The 27,544-nt window shown below is 42.9% G+C and overlaps 1 protein-coding gene across 1 annotated transcript in view; it reads right to left on the reverse strand.

The window, feature by feature from the left end:
* The window catches only part of GLRA2 (glycine receptor alpha 2), a 283,775-nt gene that overhangs the window by 198,086 nt on the left and 58,145 nt on the right, over positions 1-27,544 (reverse strand). The window contains exon 4 of the mRNA XM_068270710.1: positions 7,809-8,032. Within this exon, the coding sequence (XP_068126811.1) occupies positions 7,809-8,032 (224 nt within the window). The remainder of the gene's footprint in view (positions 1-7,808; positions 8,033-27,544) is intronic.

A 27,544-nucleotide genomic window follows, 5' to 3' on the forward strand; every position in this document is an offset into this window, starting at 1 on the left:
TTGGAATCCAAGTCTAACAATATGTCTTCTACCTGCATGAGACATTTCGTGAGATTCAGACGTTGCTAACGGCCATGGCTGAGATTTATGTACGTCAGCATAACTACCATTGAAATTGCCCAAATAAACAGGTTTTTGTGACCCTAGGCTATGACCTCTTTGGCCTAGGGGCCCGAAACTCACCAGTCATGTCCCCCCTAAGGGTCCCTACAATGCTAGAAAATTTGCCACTGCTGAGCAATTGCCCTTTGAAAAGATGTGAGATTTTGGAACTGTAAATAGGAGGCCCAATGAAAGCCTATGGGGGATTTTACCAGTTTTGGAGCCCTGTAACTCTGGTTTGCAGAGATGTAGGGAACCCATCTTTGGAGCCCAAGTCTAACAATATGTCTTCTACCTGCATGAGACATTTCGTGAAATTCAGACGTTGCTAACGGCCATGGCTGAGATTTATGTACGTCAGCATAACTACCATTGAAATTGCCCAAATAAACAGGTTTTTGTGACCCTAGGCTATAACCTCTTTGGCCTAGGGGCCCGAAACTCACCAGTCATGTTCCCCCTAAGGGTCCCTACAATGCTAGAAAATTTGCCACTGCTGAGCAATTGCCCTTTGAAAAGATGTGAGATTTTGGAAAGTGAAATAGGGAGGCAATGAAAGCCTATGGGGGATTTTACCAATTTTGGACCCCTGTAACTCTGGTTTGCAGAGATGTAGGGACCCCATCTTTGGAATCCAAGTCTAACAATATGTCTTCTACCTGCATGAGACATTTCATGAAATTCAGACGTTGCTAACGGCCATGGCTGAGATTTATGTACGTCAGCATAACTACCATTGAAATTGCCCAAATAAACAGGTTTTTGTGACCCTAGGCTATGACCTCTTTGGCCTAGGGGCCCGAAACTCACCAGTCATGTTCCCCCTAAGGGTCCCTACAATGCTAGAAAATTTGCCACTGCTGAGCAATTGCCCTTTGAAAAGATGTGAGATTTTGGAACTGTAAATAGGAGGCCCAATGAAAGCCTATGGGGGATTTTATTAAATTTGGAGCCCTGTAACTCTGGTTTGCAGAGATGTAGGGAACCCATCTTTGGAGCCCAAGTCTAACAATATGTCTTCTACCTGCATGAGACATTTCGTGAGATTCAGACGTTGCTAACGGCCATTGCTGCGATTTATGTACGTCAGACTCGCCACCATTGAAATTGCCCAAATAAACAGGTTTTTGTGACCCTAGGCTATGACCTCTTCGGCCTAGGATTGCATTGAACGCGACCCACGCATTGTGCGCATTCTGGACAACACCAATTACTGTTTATTGTTTATTGAACCTCTCATCTGTATTACATTTATGACTGCATGGCGACAAAATGCAAATTGCTATCCGCACGCTTCTTGTCCTCATGCAAGGCCTGGGTTGTTGTGTCTCAAAGTGTGGCCTTCTCCTCCTGCGCCGCCCTCCTCCTGTTCCATCACGTGTGCTGCTGCTGGGTTAGCGTTACCGGTCCCTTTTCCTGGAACCTCTTATCTGTATTACATTTATGACTGCATGCCGACAAAAAGCTTGTTACCTGTGCAAAGAAAACAGACATTTCCCGCATTTAAAAGACAGTTTTCCCTTTGAAACGTTAAATTTGATTTTCTCAAAAACTATAAGCTCTTTTTGCAAAAAAAATTTTCCCTCTTGTACCCACTCCCAAGGTGCACATACCCTGTAAATTTGGGGTATGTAGCATGTAAGGAGGCTTTACAAAGCACGAAAGTTCGGGTCCCCATTGACTTCCATTATGTTCGGAGTTCGGCTCGATTACCCGAACATCGCGGCCATGTTCGGCCTGTTCGGCCCGAACCCGAACATCTAGATGTACGCCCAACACTATTTGCTAGTATTTACTAGAAATGTGGTATATGTGGCATCTAGAATTGTAGTTAACTTTGATAGTTGTCCTTTAAGATAGATATTTTATGACATTCCTTTAACAATACATTTTTCAAATAAATGTGTTTTTTCAGTTTTTATCTCTTTGATAGTTTTTATATTGTAAGGCCACGTTCACAGGTGTGTGTTGCGGTGCAGCATAATGGCCGCTGTGTAACTTGGCCACCACCTGTGCAAGGGTCACAGTGCAGCTGGTGCGTTGCGGTGTAGTTGCCTGGTTTGTCTATGCCTAATAACGGCCCAGCTCACTGACTCCTTTAAAGTAAATCTGTAAAAAAACACAGGCCCTCGGGGGTACTTACCTCGGGAGGGGGAAGCTTCTGGATCCTAATGAAGTTTCCCCATCCTTTTCACCCTCCAAGATCCATTACAGTCAGCCCCCGAACAACGGCAATGTAATGATTTACCATTTGCGCACTAGGACAGTCGCGGCTTTCCTATGGGCTCCAGAAGAAATAGCCAAACCCGAACGGGTCTGCTTTACTGCGCAGGCAACTCATTCCTGCACAGTAGAGCAAACCTGATCGGGGTTCAAGGTTATACTTTTTCTGCCCTTAGGCCAACTTTCTTGCAGCTTCCCTTCCATGTGCAGCACCCCCTCCTATTGCCTTGTGCAGTCCCCTATTCCATGGCTAACATTCACGTACAGCAGCCTGCTTCAGTTCTTCACAGATCCCTTGGGCAGCAGCTCCCTATGTCCATGTGCTGCTCCTTATTTGCAACTTTTGTATTCCATTTGCAGCCTCTTCTTCCATAAGCAGCAATTCCTCTTCCAAGTCCAGCCCTTTGGTCTGATGCCGCCCAAGGCCAGGGCCTTTCCAGAAATCCCGCCCTGTTGGGCTCAGCTATTTCTGCTCGGCTTTTTCTTTCAGAACCCATCGGAAAGCTGCTACAGCACCTGCTGAAGTACGATAGGTACATATTTTGCCTGCTGTTGCGCCTGCGCTACTGATATTTTATGGGCTGCCAGCGCTGGATCCCGGAGGGTGAAGTGGACGGGTGAAGCCTCATTAGGACCCAGAGGCTTCCTCCTCCCAAGGTAAGTATCCTCCAGGGTTTTTTTTTTTTTTTTTTGCTACAGTATCCCTTTAAATAACAAGAGAAACAGAGTTCCTGATCAGATAAAAGAAGTTTAAGACTCTCATTTGTCTGTCAACAAGTCTGTTTGTAGTATGTTTTGCTTAACCAGGTCAGCCTTCAGTCGTTTTTTGCCTTATGCATCCGAGCAATTTTCACCTCCCATTAATTTGCCAATAACTTTATCACTACTTATCACAATGAATTGATCTCTATCTTGTTTTTTCTGCCGCCAATTAGGCTTTCTTTGGGTGGTACACTTTGCTAAGAATTATTTTCTTCTAAATGCATTTTAACGGGAATATTTAAAAAATGGGAAAAAAATGCATTATTTCTCAGTTTTTCTGCCAGTATAGCTTTAATCTCCTTGGCGGTTATCCCGAGCTAGGGTCGGGGTGGGAAACCGCAGCTAAGAGTGGTAATCCCGACCTCTGCTCGGGGTAGCTGCCGGAGGCTGTATGCAGAGCAATGCACGCAGTGGGAGCGTTTCTACATACCTCCTGGGGATCCCGACGCCAGCTGGCATTCTTCTTACTCTCCTCCAGGGCTCTGCTTCCTGCTGGTGAGATCACCGGCTGTTGTCATGATGACAGCCGGCAATTTCACTTTAGAGTTGCAGCGCCACCCGGAGGATGGAGGCTTAACTGCAGCGCTGGAGCCAGGGAGGTGAGTGATCTCCCTGGCAGCATGATTTTTTCCAGGTTTTAGGGTATGAAAGGGTGCAAAAAAATTGCACCGCTTTTAGACCCTAAAATCTGGAAAGAATCAGAACGCCAAGGAGGTTAAAATAATACATGCTACCTTAATTAAAACCCACGTTTTTTATTTGCCCATTTGTCCCAGTTATTACACCATTTAAATTATGTTCCTATTACAATGTATGGCATCAATATTTTATTTGGAAATAAAGGTGCATTTTTTCAGTTTTGCGTCCATCACTATTTACAAGCTTATAATTTAAAAATTTATAGTAATATACCTTTTTGACAAGAATATAAAAAAAGTAAAACATTTCAGACCCTTAGGTGTATAGATGTAGTTTTACTATTTGGCCACAAAATGGCCTCAGTCATTTTTTTTTACTTCCTGTAAGCGAAAGCTCTCGCTTACAGGAAGTGAAGGGAGGACATGAAACTTTTTTTTTTTCTTTAGAAAGATTGCAGCTTCTAATATAAGCCATCGGTCTTTCTAACGGGGACTTAGATCAATGAATGGGAACGGTGTTCCTATTCATTGATCTCCGGGCTAACAGGCGGCGGCATGGGAGCGCGTGGGCACGCACGATCAGCCACGGGAGCATGCAGCAGCGCAGCAGCAGCCTTTTGGACACAGCAGCTATGTCCCAAAAGCTAAAGTAGTTAAACTCCTACTTATTATTATGAAGAGATTAAGGAGGTAAAATGGGCTTTTGTTTGTAAAAGTGCAGGAAACAAAAAGAATACAAAACAAAACAAAAAAAACAACCAGGATCAAAGTGCATTTCAATCTAATGCTCAGTGATTTATCAGCACAAGTTTATTTACTAAGAGGGGGCCTGGCGCAGCCTGTCAAAGCATTGCATTAGATGGAATGGTATTTCTAGCCTAAGTGACATCCCGTGCCATTTCGCAGGGAAGTAGAAGGCAGTTGGGTGCCACTGTGAAATGAACTGGATAATGCACTTGACATTTTCCCAAGTTAAAAATTCTGAAAACTTATGCAAAACGGTGTTCACAGCTGTATTTAGGACTACAACAACGAGCTGACAGACATTAGACACGGTACAGCGGCTTTCACCATCCATCCCCGCTTACAATGGAAAGAAAATGTATCCTTCACTTTACAAAACTGCCAATTTACGCAGCTGATGTCAGTTAATGACCAGACAGCCTGTCACATTGTCACATTCAGAAACCTCTGTCTCCATCATTAACTGTGCATTTATAATTACAAATAAAGCCCAGTTTCAGGTCTGTTTTACTTCAGAACTGGATAGTGTGGCAAAGGGGTTTTTATTGTTGCCTGCCCCCCCCCCCCCAGCAGGAAATGGGCAGGGCCTGATTTCTGGAAAGGCCACCAAGGCTTGGGCCTCGGGCGGCAGCTGGCTGAGGGGCGGCTGGACATGGAAGAGGGATTGCTTGCATATGCAAGAAGAGGCTGCAAATGGAATACAGAGGTTGCAAATAAGGTGCAACACATATAAATGGGGAGCTGCAGCCCAAGGGATCTGAATATAATAAAAGAGGGCTGATGTATATGAATGTTAGACATTTAAGGAGGGATTTCACAGGGAATAGGAAGGGGGTGCTACACATGGAAGGGGAGAAATTGGCCTAGGGGCTCAAAAAGTATAAATCTGGCCTTGGAAGTTGGTAAATCATTCCAGGGTGATGGAATGTTTTGGCCAACACTTTGGTGTCTGTACAGCCATATTTTTCAGCTGATGTCTCTGTCATTGGGGCACCGTGGGGAGCCTCCTGCTTCTCTTCCTCCTCCTCTCTCCATAGGACAGTAACGTCCAGTCAATTACCGCTGACTGCAAGCAGCTCACCAAAACTCAGCTCAAGAAAAACGGTGATAATGTAAAATTAGGGCAAATGCAAAGCAGGTAAATTAGGCGCCAGCGGCCAGGTGGTAATAATGTGGTAATGTTAATTGGAACCAAAGCAGCGCCTTAAGTAAATTGGGCCCCGGAGGAGGCGGTTAGGAACAAACTTAATGCAGTTTAGTGCATACACCCTTATGTGTATTTCATACTTTCTTCTTCTTCTTCATAGGTTCCTTTCACACTGGCTTACAAATTGTTCCACTTAGCGGAGCGCAACGGACCGGATCAGGAGGGATGCAAACGGATCCTATTAAGCAATAAGATCTGTTCACATCAGTCCATACATAATGGATCCATTTGGTGTGCTCCAGCAAGCAGAATGCAAGGATGTGTCCTTTTTTTTCGGATTGACCAGAGGCGTTAAATGGTGACAGAGGCGATAGACCAGTGGGAAGCATCCCTCCTCAGGGAGGATTCTCATTGGTTTACTGGGTAGTGGACCAATGTAAATCCTCACTAATGGGAGCCTGTGATGTTTCCTCTGGGGCCTCTGGATCAGTATACTGACATCTCTAGCTTGCAGCGACTTGAATGGACAGTGGTAGCTGCAGCTGAGAACATAAATGGACAGCGGCAGCAGCGGCAGGGGAATGCGGGGAGTGGGTAGCTAACAAAACAGATTGGGAAACCAGATTAAGAAAAAAACTGATGTCCAATGTAAGAAACTGATACATTTAACCCATTAGCAGCTTCAATAGAGTTTTCTCATTGAGATAAGTTCACTGCTTTTGACCTCAGTCGGCAGAACTCGTTGTGCTGTAAATTCTTGCAATGATTTGATGTCTCTCTACTAGTGGAAAATATAGAACCTGAAAGCAAAAGTCCTCTGTTGTTGTCTCAAACTGCCCCCTAGTGACAAGTGGCCATAAATACACATTGCAGCAGTACTAATTAGAAGCAAGAAAATGTAACCAAGAAGAAATAAAAAATGTGTTAAAATAAATTGCCCTGGAGTACTTGCAAGCCTCTAAATAAATTGGCTGCTAAAGGGTTCAATGGATAATGGATCAGTTTTTACAGGATCAGTTTTTCATCCAATATAGCATGAATCCAGCCATAAGCTATAAATTGCACAGGTTTTATACAGTCTGTAACCAGCTTGCTGATGCTGAATGAGTCAGGAGATGAGGCACTGAGAAAGGGAATATCTGCATTACAGCCTCAAAGACTGACGTCTTATTGTTAAAGACAAAAGAAGATCCTCCGCCTTCTCGGGAAAAGCTACTTATCAGCCACTGAGGTTCCATTTACACTCATCTCGTGATGCAGAGTCTTCAGCACTATTTCAAAGCCTATGATGAACAAGGGAAAACAGTTTCCAAAGAATAATGGCATAAACTGAAATATCTTTGTCGTATTTAACACATCCTGGAGCATGATGGTCCCAGGAGCAGGAGATAAGAAGCACACTACCCAATAAAGACACAGCCAGCAGTAAATAAAACACAGAAGATCTTCGAACCACACTTCAGATCATCCAAAATTAAAATATCTATTTTCTATTAGAGAACACCAGACCAGCACTGTTACCTGACTGCTCTCCTGCGGGGTCACACAAAACCAAAACCCACTAAGTTCATTCATTCCATCAGTAACGGCTGCAGGTTTTTAGGCTACTTAAGTACTGAAGCTTAATAAGAGTTGTTCTGTATGAACCATTTCAGATGAAGGACCAACATCCAGGAACAATGTGACACTCAACAATGCTGTACATCCTGCAACAACACTTCCTATGGCAATGTCAATTACAGTAGATATTATATTCTGATAGTTCTGAACCTCTTACCGACTGGTTTCGGTCTAGGTCATCTCTTCAAACGGGAGTTTGAAGGTCACCTAAAAAGCACTTCCTGGAAAGGTCTTAAACACAAAAAAGTCTGCCTACTTGTGTGCCAATATTCTGGTAGTTAAAATGTGCCATAGTTAACCAGGGAATTGTTTTGGAAATAGTGAAGGAAGCTTGAAGAATCCCCCACGAGAAGCTGGCAGAGCAGAAACCTGCCGGTAAGAGGTTCAGAGCTGTCTGATCATAATAGCTACTGTAAGAAAAAAGTAATTTATACTGCATTTTACTCCAGGACAAATGTATATCTTATACATATGTATACACATGGATTTAAAAATTTACAATATTTCACTATAGTTATCCTTAAAGGAACACACCCATGTTAATAAAGACTCAATGAATGCTTTTGCCTTACCTGATGCTGTACAGGACGTTTCCATTCTTGAAAATCCTCAAAAGTTTGTTGTCTGTTGTCACATCATGAAAGTTTGCCCCCTTTTCATTGGCGAAAAACAAATCAGGTTTCCATATAGAATCTAACATAGAAGGATCCAGATCTAAAGAGTCATCGGGGTATTCGCTGTAAGACAGTCTGGGGTCATTCCACTGCTGTCGCAAAAAAATGTTCACTCGGTAGTCCTGGAAATTTGACGGGTAAATGGTTAATATCATGTGATTGAGAGCTGATCATGTGACATTATTTCTACTTTACTGCCATTGGCTCCTGCACTGCTATAAGATGAAAAGTTTGGTTGGGGTGGGGACTTCCCAATATCTGAATTATTGAGTTTTGGTTTAGGAGCCCCATTGGATTCTCCAAACCAATCGTGGGAAATGTACTGAGATCTAGCGATGATCCTAATGTACCTATTCCAATTTAGTAAAATGTTGTGTAAATTTTGTAATTACATTTACAATCATAATGGAAGAATTGTAATCACTAAAAATTAAGTGAAATTTTGCGTAATTGTGACCATACCCAAATTTACTTTTTTGTGTCAAAATTTTCATAATTATGTAAGTTTTTGTAATTTTGGAAAAAATTACAATCAACACGAAATTACAATTTCTTGATAACCGCAATTCAGTGTAATTTTCTTGTTTTACAAAAATAACAAAATTACGAGTTACACAAAATTAAACATGAAATTACGGTTTAACGTGAAATTACGACACAAAATTATGAATGAGGAAATTACGAATTGAAAATTTTAATCTGATAATTACAAATTCTTGTCGTATTTATACAATTACTAATTTTGTGTCGTAATTACTAAAACGCGAAATTTCAGCTCCTCACTACTGAGATGGAGGAATTTTTGATCATGAGATTTAGAACTGGAGGATTGTTTTTGGAATGGACATGCCATAACTCGTAAAGGCATGTGTTTAAGACAAGAGTAGGCCGCCTGGCTGAAGCATAGCTCGGAGAAACATTCCCACTGTGAGGAAGTGTTAACCTGAGTAGGCCACACAGGTTTAGAAGGACACAGTGACTGATTACAGTTTCCAAGTGGCAGGACCTACATTTTGCCAGTCTCTTTGTGTGTGTTTATTGCGTTTCAGCCTGCACCTGACTGTTTTAATTAAGCTTTGCCATGTAATTTAACAAGCAAAGCACTGTCGCAGCGGCACTACTGGGAAACAACTTGCACCGCAGGAGCCAGTGGAAGCAGAGCGCTCGCGCGTGAAATGTAAGAGCAAGATTCTAGATACTCTTCTAGGGATACCTCCGTAAGGCTATATATGGTCCACAAAACAAACGATTATAGTTTCTTCTAAGCTACGTAAATATGTAAAAGTAACCAAATATCAATGATAGTCACTTTTCACATAGCTCACACTCATTTTTCAATAAAAACAAGTGAGCATTACATTCACTTTTGCACAACTGTGGAACAACTATGTTTACTTTCAATGGATTTGTGGGACAGTTTGAAAGTCTGGTGTGTGTTTGTAACAGACTCCATAAGATAATGCAAAGGTGTCATCTCATGCTAAATTGAAGGGTTGCCGCTTGGCCCAGGCAAACCAAGTGGCCACTTGGGGCCTCCCCCACAGCTGACGCCTCAACAGTTGGGGAGGATGGGCACACCTTTGGCTATCTACTGAGGGTGACTACCTATACTGGGGGACACCTTGGCTACCTATACTGGGGGGACACCTTGGCTGCCTATACTGGGGATGACTACCTATAGTGGGGGGTACCACTACTTATATTACAGGGATATCTATTTTGGGGATGGGGACACCTCTGGCTACCTATTGTTACGGGGAAGATGCCCCTGACTGGGGGAAAAGGGGAGGGGGGCACAAATACCTTAGCAGCACTCCTGTTACATTGTTTTCCTGGAGGTTGAAGCCAATTTAGGTAGTTTACTACCTTGTCGCCTGCTGTAAAAATCTACTGTTTTGGTAAGACCATCATAGTTTGGGCAGTTTTACCAATTTTGTTCTAATGTCTCAGCAGCAGTACGTTTGGCAGAAGACAGTGGTTTAGCCATATGGGATGCAGAGATGGAGGCCTCACTACGACCATTGGACCCGAGGCTGCCTGCATCTAAACAACCCAGGTGAAGTAGGAGCTGGCTATGCAGAGGTGGCAAGTTGGGGGCCTGATTTGCTAGCCCAAGGATGTTGGACCTCAAAGGATCATGATATGGACTGACCCTTTAATATGTGGGTTAGGGGTTGGGGACTATAAAACATCATCCGTATTAAAAGAACTTTGAGACATAAAAATACTATAATTTAAATTTTGTTTAGTGGACCATAACAATAAACATCAGAGATGCTGGTGGCCACAGTTAATTAGTTAAGCCGTTCTATAGTAAACAAAACAAAAAACGAAAAAACTAAATTAATCCTTTAAACAATACAGGAATGAATCTATCCTCTCAGCAAAAGTCGAATTTTTACATTAAATTGCAATGTACTGTTTTTTTTTTCAGATTGGACAAGTCCTGTTCAGATCAAACAAGTCCTTTTCAGATCGGACAAGTTCCATTCAGATCGGACATGTCTCATTCAGATCAGACAAGTCCTGTTCAGATTGTGCATGTCCTGTTCAGATCAGACAAGTACTATTCAGATCGGACATGTCTCGTTCAGATTGGACAAGTCCCGTTCAGATCGGACATGTCCCATTCAGATCGGACATGTCTCATTCAGATTAGACAAGTCCTGTTCAGATTGTGCATGTCCTGTTCAGATCAGACAAGTACTATTCAGATCGGACATGTCTCGTTCAGATCAGATTGGACAAGTCCCTTTTGGATCGGACATGTCCCATTCTTTACTTGTTTACAAACCTGAAGAGTATCCCTTTCTTTCCAAAAGGTACATACAAATTTGAGTAATGCCAAAGCTGTGTTATAAAAACACCAAAGCATAACAGACCGTATTAGTCTCCATGCCAGCAATGCACAACAAATAACCATAATTAATTTGATATGAACAAATTATGCATTGCGGTTTGGGGAACAATGGTGTTGCGATGAGTTGATGGGTTTTTAAATGCCCTCCATATGCCATATGGTATGTAGATCAGAGAAAAATAGATGCTCTTATCCTAGTAATGCCAGAACAGTTCAATCACATCAGCGTATCCTTTCCCTCCATTCTCCGCTTGGCATGTGTAGGCTTCAGTGATTTCTGCCTGCTAGTGAGGGATCCTCATTGTCTGTGTGATCCAAATTATTACTGTGTCCATATGGAATCCCTGGCTTGGGCTGTCTTGCTGTCTGGATGAATAAAAGTGTGTGCGTTCTTCCAAATGACTTAAAAGGGCTTATTTAGTAACAAAGCAAAGAGCAGTGATGAGAGGTAACAAAGGAACCGTTCGGATTTTATTAAGATGCTCATTTAAAGTGATACTTCAGTGAAAATAAACTGATGAGATAAACAATAGTGACCATCTTCCTACTCCTAAAAATGACTTTTAGATATCCCACAGGTTTATGTTATGTTTAAAACTTAAGATTTATTGTTCTTTACAACTCAATGAAACCATCTATCCTGTGTCTCAGACAACTAAAATATATGAACTATTGACCTTTTTATCTATCCTCTGCTCTCAGAAGCCCAGTTCTCTGCCAGGAAAGTGTTTTATGGCCGTAATTCCTGATCAGTGAACTCTGCCAGGAAAGTGTTTTATGGACGTAATTCCTTATCAGTGAAGGATGCTATAGCCAGATTGAATCAGTTGTCAGTCAGTTGTATAGCTGAATATTAACTCATTCAAGCACAAAAAGCTGAAAGGATCACAGCATATTTATACACATGTCTATCTCATCATGTTACATGTACAACTTAAAGTGAACCTCCAGACTAAAAATCGACTCAGCAGCACTGAAAAGGCTTGGTGTTTCTTTTACAGTTTCACAGCATCAGAACTTGGTTTCTCTTATACAAGCCTCATTTTTAGCTGCACAGAAGAAAACTGCCATTTTCTCCCTTATGCTGTGCAAAGCATGATGGGATTTCTGATGTTGTAGATCTCGTTCTGCTGTTTTGGTGCAATTTTTTTTCGACATTTTGAATTTGACATTTGAAGCCTAGTGTGTGCAGCTGGGAGGGGTTATCAGGGCACAGGACAGTTGGAACTGTGTCTCATGCTCCCTGTCATCTCCTTTCAACCAAAAAGATGGCTGCCCCCATGACAAAGATGGCAGCCCCCATGAATCACAAACATTTGCCTGTTCTTTTAAAATGGGGTGGGTAAAAGATTATATTACCTATCTATTCTAATTAACATAACTAATGTAACTTAATAACAGTATGTTTGTTTAGGCTGAAGTTCCCCATTAACGTTTTCTTTACCTTAAAGGACTTTCGAGATGAAGGGCAACTATCAAAGTTTACTTACCTGGGGCTTCTTCTTCTTGGGCGCCGGGGTTCCAAGGTTAGTTTAAAGTGCTTATCGGGGAGTGGTTAAGGCATTAGGTGGGGAGGATTCTTTTTAGGCTCCAGGGTGTTAGTGTTAGGCATTAGGTGGAAAGGCACCTACAGGGGGGTTAAGGATGGGCATTAGGTGGAGGGTTTAGGGTTAGGCACCTACCGGTGGTGTGTGTGTGTGTGTATGGGGGGGGGGGGGGTGGTAGGGTTAGGCATAAGGTGGAGGGGTTATGGTTGGGCATCTATAGGGGATTAGGGATAGACATTAGGTGGGGGTTAGGATTAGGCATTTATAGCTGAGGGTTCAAGGGAGAATGGATGCTGGGTAGTACTGCATAGTATTCAGTTTTACAGCATAGTAAAATATAATTTATTTAAATTACCATTATTTCACAATTAGTGGGACCACCCAGCGCCCAACTCATGTGGCTGCACCGCAATACGTACTTCCAATTGGGCCAATCAAAATGCAGAGAAAGTGCATTTGATTGGCTCATTTCCAAGCTGCAGAAAGTATGCATGCAAGTAAGAATTATTTGCATCTCATTGACCATCTCTACAGATAAAATCTGGGAGTTTCCAGGAGGTGGACCATACCATGTTACTGCATGATAAGGGTTACATCCAAATAGCCATAGACAATTTTTTTCCAGGAGGTGGACCATACCATGTTACTACATGATAAGGGTTACAACCAAATAGCCATAGACAATTTTCCAGGAGGTGGGCCATACCATGTTACTGCAAGATAAGGGTTACATCCAGATGGCCATAGACATTTTTCCAGGAGGTGGGCCATACCATGTTACTGCAAGATAAGGGTTACATTCAGATGGCCATAGACATTTTTCCAGGAGGTGGGCCATACCATGTTATTGCAAGATAAGGGTTACATCCAGACGGCCATAGACATTTTTCCTGGCAATGTCAATTTGAAACCGCCTAGACTAATGGTCTTACTTGTGTGCCTTGATAAAAGCCTCACCATGTTATGTTACAATAAAGCGTAAGATTTTTGAATCTGTGCAGCGAGTGGTGCTTTGATTCTTGTTTGTGTCTTCCTATCCCTACCGTGACACATTAGCTGTATAATTAGACTGTCTGTCACCCCGCGAAGTGTCACGTCTCCGGCAGGAAGTGCGCCGGGAAACCTGTAATCAGGCGCAGCACTCAAATACATTTTCTGTACAGTGTTGGCAAAACTGTTTAATTCTATCTAAAAAAAAAATAAAAAAATAAAAAACCACAGTGAAATTACATCTTTTTTATCTGTAAATGGTAGTTTTGAAATACTGATTTTTACAGGGTTTAAAATTAAGCTGTCAGGGATAGATAAATGTCATCTGCCATTATTGAGTTGTTTTTAATTCATCTCAGAGTGGCTTCTAACCCCGCTGACCGGGCACGGCAGTTTTCAGACCATAAACTGCCGGGATCAGATAAATCACTAAATTTGCAAATTCCAGTTTCATAGGATTGAGTAATTTGGGACAGATTAATCAGATTTGAAAGAATCAATGATTCACTAAGCTGCACTGCTAAAGCAGCGCACCTAAAGCAGTGCACCTTAATGTGAAGGAGCGGCCACTATACACAGGGCCGGCCTTAGGTTTCACAGCGCCTTGAGCGAAACCTGATTTTTTTGCCCCCCCCCCCTCTTCATCCTCTTCCCACGCATGTATACACACACACAGGCCCATATGCAATTCCCCTTTTCTCCTGAGATATATCCTAGAACAGTGGTTCCCAACCTTTTTGACGTTGTGACACATCATGCCAAATGTTCAGATCTCTGTGACACATCACGTATGTATAATACTATTAACCACGAATGGATGGAAAGAATGCATTATCCTGAATACATACACTTAAAAATGAAGGCTAGAACCTTTCAGGAATATTAATAAAAACAATCAGTGGGACAGTTAGCCCCCCCCCCCCCCCCCCATTTAGAATGATAGCACAGCACTGACAATTTGCACTACGCGTTATAACCACAGTGCGCCCCCCTCCCAAACCGCCCTCAGACTCAGTATAGGTAGGTAGCCAGGTATAGGTGCCCTCAGTATAGGATCTCATGTGTAGGTGCCCTCAATATAGGTTGCCAAGCATAGGTGCCCCCAGTATAAGAAGTCAGGTGAAGATCTCCATCCCCCCATAGGTAGCCAGGCGTAGGTGCCTCCAGTATAGGTAGCCAGGTGTTGGAGCCCTCAGTAAAGGTAGCCAGATATAGGTACCCTCAGTATAGGAAATCAGGTGTAGGTACCCTCAGTATAGGCAACCAGCTATAGGCGCCACCTTGGAAGCTGGCGCCCTGAGCGACCGCTCCGGTTGCTCATATCAAAGGCCGGCTATGACTATACATGCCTTACATAGCAGTGCTGGCTGAGTCGCTGCTATGTAAGGAGCGTGCCTTCCTTAGGAGCGTGCCTTCCTTAGATAGGAGCGTGTCTTCCTTAGATATGAGTGTGCCTTGGATAGGAAGGCACGCTCCTAAAGAAGGCACGCTCCTATCTAAGGAAGGCACGCTCCTAAAGAAGGCACGCTCCTATCTAAGGAAGGCACGCTCCTAAGGAAGGCACGCTCCTATCTAAGGAAGGCACGCTCCTCTCTAAGGAAGGCATGCTCCTATCTAAGGAAGGCACGCTCCTAAGGAAGGCACGCTCCTATCTAAGGAAGGCACGCTCCTATCTAAGGAAGGCATGCTCCTATCTAAGGAAGGCATGCTCCTATCTAAGGAAGGCACGCGCCTAAGGAAGGCACGCTCCTATCTAAGGAAGGCACGCTCCTAAGGAAGGCACGCTCCTATCTAAGGAAGGCACGCTCCTAAGGAAGGCATGCTCCTATCTAAGGAAGGCACACTCCTCTCTAAGGAAAGCACGCTCCTAAGGAAGGCACGCTCCTATCTAAGGAAGGCACGCTCCTATCTAAGGAAGGCACACTCCTATCTAAGTAAGGCACGCTCCTATCTAAGGAAGGCACGCTCCTATCTAAGGAAGGCACGCTCCTAAGAAAGGCACGCTCCTATCTAAGGAAGGCACGCTCCTATCTAAGGAAGGCACACAGGCAAGCTCCTATCTAAGGAAGGCACGCTCCCATCTAAGGAAGGCACGCTCCTAAGGAAGGCACGCTCCTATCTAAGGAAGGCACGGTCCTATCTTAGGAAGGCACGCTCCTATCTAAGGACGGCACGCTCCTATCTAAGGAAGGCACGCTCCTAAGGAAGGCACGCTCCAATCTAAGGAAGGCACGCTCCTATCTAAGGAAGGCACGCTCCTAAGGAAGGCACGCTCCTAAGGAAGGCACGCTCCTATCTAAGGAAGGCACACTCCTATCTAAGGAAGGCACGCTCCTAAGGAAGGCACGCTCCTATCTAAGGAAGGCACGCTCCTATCTAAGGAAGGCACGCTCCTATCTAAGGAAGGCACGCTCCTATCTAAGGAAGGCACGCTCCTAAGGAAGGCACGCTCCTATCTAAGGAAGGCACGCTCCTATCTAAGGAAGGCACGCTCCTATCTAAGGAAGGCACGCTCCTAAGGAAGGCACGCTCCTATCTAAGGAAGGCACGCTCCTATCTAAGGAAGGCACGCTCCTAAGGAAGGCACGCTTCTATCTAAGGAAGGCACGCTCCTATCTAAGGACCCACACTGCTATGTAAGGCCGGGTCCACACTCTAAGCGCTTTTGTGAGCATATGCTTTTAATTAGCGCTTGCTGAGCGCTTGTTAAAAAATCGCTTCCATTCACTTTCATGAAAATCATGGTAAAAATTGCTGCAGCGATTTTTTCGCGATTTTAACCGCGATTTTCATGCAATTGAATGGGAGTGATTTTTAACAAGCGCTCAGCAAGAGCTAATTAAAAGCATATGCTCACAAAAGCGCTTAGAGTGTGGACCTGGCCTAAGGCATGCAGAGTGGCCGTGCGCTGCTTTAGCAGTGCACCTTAGTGAATCAAGCCCATAGTCTAATAATCTACCATATTATTATTATTGTGATTATTATTATTATTGTTATGTATTTATGTAGCCCTGACATCTTCTGCAGCACTTTACAGAGTACATAGTCATGTCACTGACTGTCCTCAGAGGAACTCACAATCTAACCCTACCACAGTCATAGTCTAATGTCCCTACCATATTATTATTATGTATTTATATAGCACTGGCATATTTTGTAGCACTTTACAGAGTACATAGTCATGTCACTGACTGCTTATAGGAGCTCACAATCTAATCCCTACCATAGTCAAAGCCAAATGGCAAAGCCCTCTCTCCTTGTGTACTATACTTGATTGTGCACAGAATAATGGGAAGTCGTATTATGGGGACTACCACTCCAATGTATGGTCTGGCATTGTGTATCTTATTGATTATTACCTATGTTCTGTTGAGGTATTATGGGAGATAATTCTCTAAAACAGCTTTCTAAAAAAGCTTCCTGTAAAGTAAGTCTACATGGACTGTACTTTTACAGATAGCTTTTTTTAAGAAAGCTTTTTAGAGAATTTCTCTTCCCCCTAACCCTCTAGAAGGGCTCTTATTGTGGGGCCTTTAGTCATTTTAATTTGTGTACCCATTGATATAGTAGTAGCAGAATAGTGTACTAGTTAAGGGAAGCAGGAAATTTGGGCGCATGAGGCAGGTGGACAAAAAGGGCGCCGCCATTCACTCCCATAATAAATATCGTTTAATGGGCGCCCAACAGGAAAAAAGGGCGCCGGAGAAAAATAACGTTTTAAAAGCGGCGCCCGGAGACTTTTAATGTTTTATAACTGCTTCTCATGATTACACATTATTTAATGATTTATAATTTTTTTAAACATTATTTTTAAACGAAAAACAGTACAATATTTTTTAAAACATTATTTTTAAACGAAAAACCGTACAAAATTTTTTTTAAAACATTATTTTTAAACGAAAAACCGCACAATATTTTTTTACAACGTTATTAATGCTTATCACAGGGGGGTCTTAGGTTTAGGCATCACCAGGAGGGTCTTAGGTTTAGGCACCACCAGGGGGGTCTTAGGTTTAGGCAGCACCAGGGGGGTTTTAGGGTTAGGCACCACCAGGGGGGGTCTTAGGTTTAGGCACCACCAGGGGGGTCTTAGGTTTAGGCACCACCAGGGGGGTCTTAGGTTTAGGCACCACCAGGGGGGTCTTAGGTTTAGGCACCACCAGGGGGGTCTAGGGGTTAGGGATAGGTACAGGGAGGGTTCTGTGTGAGAGTAGGGTTAGGTATAGCTTTAGTAACAATCGTATTAATGTTTTATAAAACGTTATTATAAATTTCACTTTTTAAACAGGGAAGATTAACGTTTTTACAATTCCCGATTTCATACACATTATTTAATGATTTATAACTTTATAAAACATTATTTTTAAATGAAATATAGCACAATTTTTTTTAAAACGTTATTCATGCTTATCGTTTAAAACCCTGCGCCCTTTTTTCCTGGCGCCCTTTTTTAACGTACGCCTAGTTAAGGGCTCTGCCTTTGATGTGGGAGACCTGGGCCCATATGCAATTCACTTTTTCGCGTACATCAAAAAAGGGCGTCGGGAAAAAAGGGCGCGTGGTGTAAACGATAAACAGTATTATCGTTTATTGAAATATTGTGTAGAATTTCATTTAGAAATAGTGTTTTAGGAATTTATAAATCACTAAATAATGTGTATGAGATCGGCAATTCTTAAAACGTTAATCTTCCGTATTTGTAAACTGAAATTTATATTTACGTTTGTTAAAACCCTCCCTGTACCTATCCCTAACCCCTAGACCCCCTGTTGGTGCCTAAACCTAAGACCCCCCTGTTGGTGCCTAAGCCTAAGACCCCCCTGTTGGTGCCTAAACCTAAGACCCCCCTGTTGGTGCCTAAACCTAAGACCCCCCTGTTGGTGCCTAAACCTAAGACCCCCCAGTTGGTGCCTAAACCTAAGACCCCCCTGTTGGTGCCTAAACCTAAGACCCCCCTGTTGGTGCCTAAACCTAAGACCCCTCTGTTGGTGCCTAAACCTAAGACCCCCCTGTTGGTGCCTAAACCTAAGACCCTCCTGTTGGTGCCTAAACCTAAGACCCCCCTGGTGGTGCCTAAACCTAAGACCCCCTATGGATAATAATGTTTTACAGACATTAATAAATAAAAAATGTAAATAAAAAAATGTAATTAATTTTTTGGGGTGAATAATAATGTTTTAGAAATGTTTTAGAAATAGTGATTTAGTATCTTTATAAACGTTATTCGTCACGGGCTCATTTTGTAAAGTTAAATCATCACAAACATAGTTATAAATCTTTAAAAATCTCCGGGCGCCGTTTGTTAAAACGTTGATAATCTCCGGCGCCTTTTTTTCCCTGTTCGGCGCCCGGTAAACGATATTTATAATGGGAGTGAATGGGGCGCCCTTTTTGTCCACTTGTCTCATGCGCCCAAATCTCCCACTTCCCACTTTTTCACCTGAGTTTTCTCCTAGGTGAAAATGATAAACTTGTCAATAAAATGCATTTGAAGCCACCAGCAAGCAAGAAAATACTCAAAATAATTTTAATAGTACTTTCTCACCTGCTTTTCGGTACTTTTTTAGTTGAAAAGTTCTGGAAAGTTATATTAAATTGAAGATGAAACATTATCTCCTAGGAGAAAACTCAGGTGAAAAAGTGAATTGCATCTGGGCCCAGGGGCTCAATCCTGGATAAGGTCAGAACCTATTCAGTAAGAATTCCTTGGGAAAATATTCCTAAGGGCCCTTTTCCACTAGAGTCGATTGGGATGCTGAATCGCAAAATCGCAAATCACTAACAATTTTAAAATCTCTAGGGTTTGCTACACAACATAGGAATCGCGGTAGGTAATTTCCACTACCGGAATTCATTTTTTACTAAAGCGTGATCGCGCCGTGGAACGATTTTTTGCAGCGATTTTGTTATGCAGTGCATTGCATAGCAGTATCGCGATCACAATTGCCGGGAAAAATTAGGACTTTGCTGAATCGCAATCGCTAACGTTTAGCACAAACGCTAGCGATTGCTAGTGGAAAAGGGCCCTAACACTGCAGGGTAGACTCTTGAGCGTGTCCCAGTAGTGGCAGCTCTTGATTGCTTTGAGTCCAACAGGAGAAAGGCGCAATATAAATGTTAGGATTATTATTATTGTAGATACTGGTGGTGGATGGAAGCAGGGATCTTTTTTTTTTTTATGTTTTTATCGAGTACTTTTTATGAAAGGCTTTAGACGGCGGTTTGGAAACGCAGTAATGTTCTGCCTGTGCAGCATTTATTGAGTTATTTCTCTTTGTTTTATATTTATTGATTGTTCTCCTCGGCTGGCTGCGGTGGTGCAGTCCATCATCATTTTTTTGTTATTATTATCATGATCACCACATTTATTATACCATTAATTTCACTCTGGTTTAGTGCTCACTAAATTCATGAAATGTAACATTATACTAAATTGTAATAACTTACTGTATAAATCATATTAAATTAATCTTCTTTAGGAATTGTATTGTATTCTATTGTATCTGAATTGGGTTGTATCACATTATACAATATTACATTATATTAAGCTCAGTTTATTAGATCTGATATATGGGTGGGTGTTAAGTAACAATGAGCTAATTGTTTCATTCAAACTAAATTTTGCACTGCCTTAGGATGATTTGATTTTAAAAAGTCCCATTAAGTAGATTTAAAGTAAAATGCTACAAAATTGAAAGAGAATTTGTAATTCTTTATCACATATTTCACATTACATCATTTATAATACTTTCTAATGTTTCCTAGACTTCCGTTTTAGTCAAATCACTATATAAAGCTAAATAGACTTAAAGCGGATCCGAGATGAAAAACTAACTATAACAAGTAACTTGTCTATATATCTTATCTAAAGTTTAGATGGTTTACACAGCAAATCTAGCTGCAAACAGTTTTAATAGAATATGATTATTTCTTCCTGTGATACAATGACAGCAGCCATGTTGTTTGTAAATATTACACAGAGGCAGGCTGATCTGTATCTTGAGCCTAATCCCCTCTCCTCCTCCCTCCTCCCCTCTGCCTCTGAAATCAATGGCTAGTAACAACTCCCCCTCCTCCTGCCCAGACTGAGCTCCCATGAGCCCTTGCTACTGCCAAGGCTCTCTGAAAACCTGTGGGAGTGACTTATTTAGTTTTTAGGGAAATAGAGTATTAAAACAAAACAAAAAAGTATTTGGCTTGCGGAATGCCCTATAAACAATAGGAAAGGAACACAATTATGTAATGTGTAAAGGTTCACCTCGGATCCACTTTAAAGGAACACTATTGATTAACATGTTTTTTTCAATTGAGATAGGAATAGTTTGGGAAGTGCTGTTAAGTAGGATTGTATACATTTCAATGCGTATCTCTTTGTTTACTGTTATCAAATTCCTTTCACACTTCACTGACAACAAAATCTGATGGACTAAATCATGAAGGGAGGGGGAATCACCTCACACTCTGTTAACCCTGTGTGTGTGAGAAAGCTCTCACTGCAGCTGCCTGTCTCTGAGAGAAAGCAGAGGAAATGTATCCTATGTACAACATAAACATTTGTAATAGTGTGTCCGTTATGGACATTAGAATTTGTGACTTATGCATTTTAGGTGATGGACACTGTCGGGTGTGGCAAACAGGAAGTGGGGTGGAGTCCACTAGGACTGTTTGGTATATATGATGTTGTTTTGTATTCAATCGCTGTTATGCATCTGATGAAGGATGGAAGTCCGTAACATGTAATGCAGCGCTTTGCTCCATAATACACGGCAACAGTTTTGCAGCCAGTTGTGTGCAGTCTCTCTTTTTCGTTTGTCTATGGGGAATCCGAGACGGTTTGGGCAATTGGGTCGAGACTGAGCACCGGCCAAGGGTACAGGGTACCGTATTTTTCGGACTATAAGACGCACTTTTTCTCCCCCATAAGTGGGGAGAAAAAATGGGTGCGTCTTATAGTCCGAATGTGGCAGTTTTACCAATCCCGGCGCTTGTATCTTTTGTACCTTAAATTAAACTAATGACGTCCGCAGCAGCAGTGTGATCCCAGGTGTTTCTGAGCGGCATAGCAGCTGCCGCTGTGATGAATGTAAATACCGGTACTCTTGGCAGGTATCCTGTCCGTTTCTCATCCCCGTAACAGCGCGATCCTCAGAGCTCCCAAGCGGCATACCAGCTTCCGCTGTGATGACTGTAAATTTCGGTACTCTTTGGCAGGTATCCTGTCCGCTCGTCAGCCCCGTAACAGCGCGATCCTCATTGCTCTTAAAGAGACTCCGTAACAAAAATTGCATCCTGTTTTTTATCATCCTACACGTTCCAAAAGCTATTCTAATGTGTTCTGGCTTACTGCAGCACTTTGTACTATCACAGTCTCTGTAATAAATCAACTTATCTCTCTCTTGTCAGACTTGTCAGCCTGTGTCTGGAAGGCTGCCAAGTTCTTCAGTGTTGTGGTTCTGCTATGAACTCCCCCTTCCAGGCCCCTCTATGCACACTGCCTGTGTGTTATTTAGATTAGAGCAGCTTCTCTCTTCTCTCTTATCTTTTACAAGCTGGATAAATCGTCCTCTGAGCTGGCTGGACTTTCACATACTGAAGAATTACAGACAAGGGCAAAGCTGTTTGCAGGAAGAAACAAGCTGCTTGAAACTTCAGTGCATGAGAACAGGGGGAAAGAAACACACAAATGATCTCTTGAGATTCAAAAGGAAGGCTGTATACAGCCTGCTTGTGTATGGATGTATTTTCTATGTGTGGACATACTGTACATCAACCTACTTCCTGTTTTGGTGGCCATTTTGTTTGTTTATAAACAAACTTTTAAAAACTGTTTTTAACCACTTTTAATGCAGCGGGGAGCGGCGAAATTGTGACAGAGGGCAATAGGAGATGTCCCCTAACGCACTGGTATGTTTACTTTTGTGTGATTTTAACAATACAGATTCTCTTTAAGAGTCACAGCATCTGCCGCTATAATGTCCGGGGATGCTGCGGCTTGAATCACATGACAGTACCATCCCGGCAGAAATGTACGTCTTCAGCCACACGGTATAGTCCTCAGAGGCTTCCGTACTGTGCCCTGTTTACTGGCACCCTCTCATGACACGTGCGCCGGGGTCACGAGAGGGCGCCAGTAAAATTACACTGTCCAGCTACACTACTGCTTCCAATTTGGAATGGTCAATGTTACCACTTCCTTGTAGAAAGAGAGATAGCCTACACAATCTGCTCAAAGTCTTCAAAATCTGTTGGCCCTCATAACACATGAAGGTAGTAAAATTGGCCAATCATTAACCAGTCAAAAATGGTTGTGTGCATTCACCCTTAGATTTCATACAATCCCCTGTAGTAAGGTATCCCCTAAAGGGGCTCATACACCTAACGATTTTCCCGGCGATATACAGCAGATTTGATCACTGTGATTGAATCTGCTGTGAAATCGTTGCGCAAATGCAAATGATTGATTTCCGTCCGAAATCAAGCGTTCCCGTTGATTCCCGTCGAGCCGTCCGTGTGGAAGATTTTTCTCGATTGCCGGCAGGTCAGGAGTGCGTCGATAGTGGCGTTCGAATCCCCGACGACCGACACAATACAGCGGCAATACATTGCCTGCTCCGGCCGGCGCGAGTCCCCGCTGTCACCGCTGTCTTCTTCTCTGCTGGGTTCCGCGTTCCGGACCGGCTGGCTTGAAGCCAGCCGGACCGGAACGCGGAACCCAGCGGAGAAGAAGACATCGGTGACAGCGGAGACTTGCGCCAGCCGAAGCAGGTAATGTATGCGGGGGGGGGGGGGGGGGAGGCAGTGGCAGCTCCACCACAGATTGTGATCTGTTTCATGCTGAAATCGATTCACAATGTGTTTGCAGTAAAGGCAACCATACGATCCCTCTCTGATCATATTCGATCAGAGAGCGATCTATCTGTTGGTTGAATCTGATGGCAAAATCGGCGGGGGAAGGCCACCTTTACAGTCAAACATACTACTCTTTCTGCCCAACGGGATGTACTGTGGAAAGCGGAGCTGATGTCAGAGGAGGCATCTCACAACTGGGAAAACAATAGCAATTGACCAAAAACATCCAACATGAGAAGAAAAAGCAGCTAAGGCCAGGAAATTGCTGTGCAGACTTGAAATTGCCCTACAAAATTATCACGGTCAATTGTTTTGGGCAACTGAAATTTCCTGACTAGCTATTAAAATGATTAATTGACAGATCTGAACACAGATATTGCATTTTTTTAAAGCAGAATATAAGCAGGGGTATAAAGTCTTGAAAAATATATTTTTATAAAATATTTGAGAGGATGCTTCTTTACGGTAATACGGGGCTCTATATGTTACAATGGAGCGGGATCAAAAAGGGGAAGATATTGTTGAATTCCTAGCTATGAAAAGCTCAAAGACTCACCTTAACCACATGAGCACCGCGGTGTTAAACCCCCTAGTGACCAGGCCATTTTTAGTTAATTGGGCCACTGCAGCTTTAAGGCCAAGCTGCAGGGCCGCACAACACAGCACACAAGTGATTCCCCCCTCCCCTTTTCTCCCCACCAACAGAGCTCTCTGTTGGTGGGTCTGATTGCCCCCACATTTTTAATTGTTTTTTAATATTTATGTTATTTATTTTTAAATAAAATGTACCATTTATTTTTTTACATTCCCCTCCCTCCCCCCAGCCAGCCAATGACGCAGTCGGCTGTCATAGGCTTCATTCTATGACAGCCGATTGCTCTCCTGTGGGCCAGGGGGACAGCCGTGTCACACGGCTGTCCCTAGTACAGCGCTGCTGCAGATCGCAGCGCTGTACAAAGTAATTAGACGGTGGTTTCGCCGTCTAACAGTCTCCTGAGCCGCTCAGAGGCTGAAGGCGGAGCAGAGCTCTGCCCCCCAAGCTGGAGATGTGCGCGCAGCCTGCGCACGATCTCCTGCTAGCCCCATAGAAGACCGTTCACGTCAATCGGCGTGGAGTAGTCCTGGGGCTGCCGCACTGCTTACGCCAATTGGCATGGAGCAGTCGGCAAGTAGTTAAAGTATACCAGAAGTGAAGTAACATGGTACAATAAACACATGTATAAACACGTGTCTTACCTTGAATTAGGCTGTGTTCCTTTTTTTTTCCCCCTTACTTGAATGGTAAAGAATCCAAGGCTATAAATAACTATCTGCAGTTAGAACTGTATAACTCTCACTGATAAGTAACAAAGGTCATAAAACTCCTGTGTGGCTGAGGAAAACATTTGTGAGAGCAGAGAAAGGATAAAAAGTTAAACGGCTCAAAATGTGTCTGTATTAGCGGCCCAGAGGTGTGAGGGACCCAACTACTAACCTGCCCTTTCTCTGATATACCAGATCAGGTGTTTTTGTTATGGGTGTGAAGATTCCTATGGCCACACTTGTTTCATGACCCTTGTATGATTTACCCCCAGGTTGTGAGGGTCACCAAGGGGAAACAAGGGAAAGGTTGTGAACGTTAAGGGGGACCTATCAAAGTTTTGCTGGGGGGTCGGGGGGTCGGGGGGGGGGGGGGCATGATTTGTAGTTGCGCCCTTGGTCTGTATGGAATCTTAATGAACATTATCATTTACCTGAAGTAGTCAAAGCTTTATACTTTGGGTTTTTAAACTTTTATACAAAATAAGACAGACTTAAAGAGACTCTGTAACAAAATGTTTAGCCTTATTTCTTCTATCCTATAAGTTCCTATACCTGTTCTAATGTGCTCTGTGTTACTGCAGCCTTTTCTAGTTGCACAGTGGCTGTGTTATCTCTGTTATATAATATAATCTTCTCTCTTCTGTAGGCTCTGTGGGCTGAGGCTGGAATGTGTGGAATGTGCTGCACTGCTTGTCATTGGCAGAAGCTATACACACCCTCTCCAAGCTCTGTATGAGTCAGAGACTGAGCTACTCTCAAGCCTATCACACTCTAGTTAGAAGCCATGTCTTTTGTTTGTAAACAAGTTGCACAGTGGCTGTGTTATCTCTGTTATATAATCTAATCTTCTTTCCTCTGTCAGGCTCAGGCACTCAGGCTGGAATGTGCAGGTCTGCTTGTAATAGGATAGAAGCTATACACACCCTCTCCAGGCCCCTTCCAGGCTCTGTATGACTCACACACTGAGCTACTCTCAGCCTATCACATGCTGTTACCAGCCATGTCTTTTGTTTGTAAACACTGCCTAAAACTGGCAATTACAAGCCAGGATTGCAGCAGAGAGTGGCAGAAACAGCACAGAGGGGCCCAGGAGAACATAATGAATAGAATGGTATGCTTTTTATTGTAAGAATTTTAGAGTACAGATTCTCTTTAAGAAAAGTCCTATTTGGGGGGTAGGACTGTAGATTCAATTGTTTATCTCATCATATTATTTTAACCACCCTGGCGTTCTGATTAAATCGCCAGGGTGGCTGCGGGAGGGTTTTTTTTAAATAAAAAAAAACTATTTCATGCAGCCAACTGAAAGTTGGCTGCATGAAAGCCCACTAGAGGGCGCTCCGGAGGCGTTCTTCTGATCGCCTCCGGCGGCCAGAAGTAACACGGAAGGCCGCAATAAGCGGCCTTCCGTGTTTCGCTTACCTCGTCGCCATGGCGACGAGCGGAGTGACGTCATGGATCCAGCCCTTAGCGCTGGCCGGAACTGTTTGTTCCGGCTACGCTGGGCTCGGGCGGCTGGGGGGACCCTCTTTCGCCGCTGCACGCGGAGGATCGCCGCGCTGCAGCGGCGATCAGGCAGCACACGCGGCTGGCAAAGTGCCGGCTGCGTGTGCTGCTTTTTATTTCATTAAAATCGGCCCAGCAGGGCCTGCGCGGCAGCCTCTGGCGGTGTTGGACGAGCTGAGCTTGTCCAGACCGCTCAGCAGGTTAATTTCAGGCTTGTTTTAAGAATTGCTGTTATTTAATATCTATCTATCTATCTATCTATCTATCTATCTATCTATCTATCTATCTATCTATCTGTCTGTCTGTCTGTCTGTCTGTCTGTCTGTCTGTCTGTCTGTCTGTCTGTCTGTCTGTCTGTCTATCTATCTATCTATCTATCTATCTACCTTATTATATTATTCAGATGATTTGCTGTAAAATGTAAATATAATGTTAGCTTCATCAGAGTTGAATACGTTTTGTCACTATATAAAAAAAATCCCACTGCACAGTGCCATGCATTTGCATTTCTTATTCACAAAGCAAAAAAAAAATCCCTTAATGCAAAATGTGTCTGAAGTATAACAATATCTCAACATTCCATTACCCAGAGTGCATTGCTCCACTGCAGCTAGCTATACTTCAGACAACATGAATTGATTAAACTCCGCCTCTGTGCATGTGCATTTTTTTTCTCATATGGAGGCAATAATAATGACCATTGACATGTGCACATCATGTACAATCTGCAATATACAGTAAAATGCGATGGGAGGACCCAGAATGTAGTAATGCAAGCATAGGAAACGCGTGCATTTAACCTCATTGACAAGCATTCTGCGAAGATGATGACATGCTTTACCTCTGTTGCTCTAAATAATATCAATGGCATTTATTTTCATCTAATTTTTTTTTTAATTATATAAAATTATAATTATTTTTTAATTATTATTATTACCGGTAATTATTTTATCCAATTAAATTTATTGAACTTTTTTTTGTTAAAAGGACCAATGAACCTAAAATCCTACTTACGGTATGTAAAATAAATAAATCAATAAAATAAAAAAAAGAGAGATTTATAAAAGTGGAAGGAAGGGGAGCAGGGAAAGAAGTCAAGGGAGCCAGGATGAGCAAGGGCCCTTATTCAACCCACTTTTTCTCCAGAGTATTCTCCTAGGAGATCATTTTTCATCTTCTGTTTAACCAGTTCAGGACCATTGGCTTACACCCCCCTAGTGACCAGTCTAATTTTTTTTACAATTTAGTGCTGTGCAGCTTTACAGGGACTCCGAGCACCTCTCATGGGCATGCCTTTAAGCTAGACGACTTCCAACAAGTCGTGCTATGACTCCTCTGGAGGAGCCTCTTGCAATGGCCATGCGTGTCACTTCCTCTTCCTGCTTCATTCAGTGATGCACTTCTCTAACAGAGAAGACAGGGGTGGTCCGGAAGTTATAACATAGCCAAGATGGCAGCCGCGATTTTTTAATTGAAAACGAACTAAAAATATTTGGTGTAGAATGGCGATTCAGGCATCAAATGAAAGAGGAGAGCAAAAGCTACAGAAAGGTATGCCTATTTAAGTACTTTGCAGTACT

Source organism: Hyperolius riggenbachi, chromosome 2 (genome assembly GCF_040937935.1).
Source record: "Hyperolius riggenbachi isolate aHypRig1 chromosome 2, aHypRig1.pri, whole genome shotgun sequence".
Classification (NCBI taxonomy): domain Eukaryota; kingdom Metazoa; phylum Chordata; class Amphibia; order Anura; family Hyperoliidae; genus Hyperolius; species Hyperolius riggenbachi.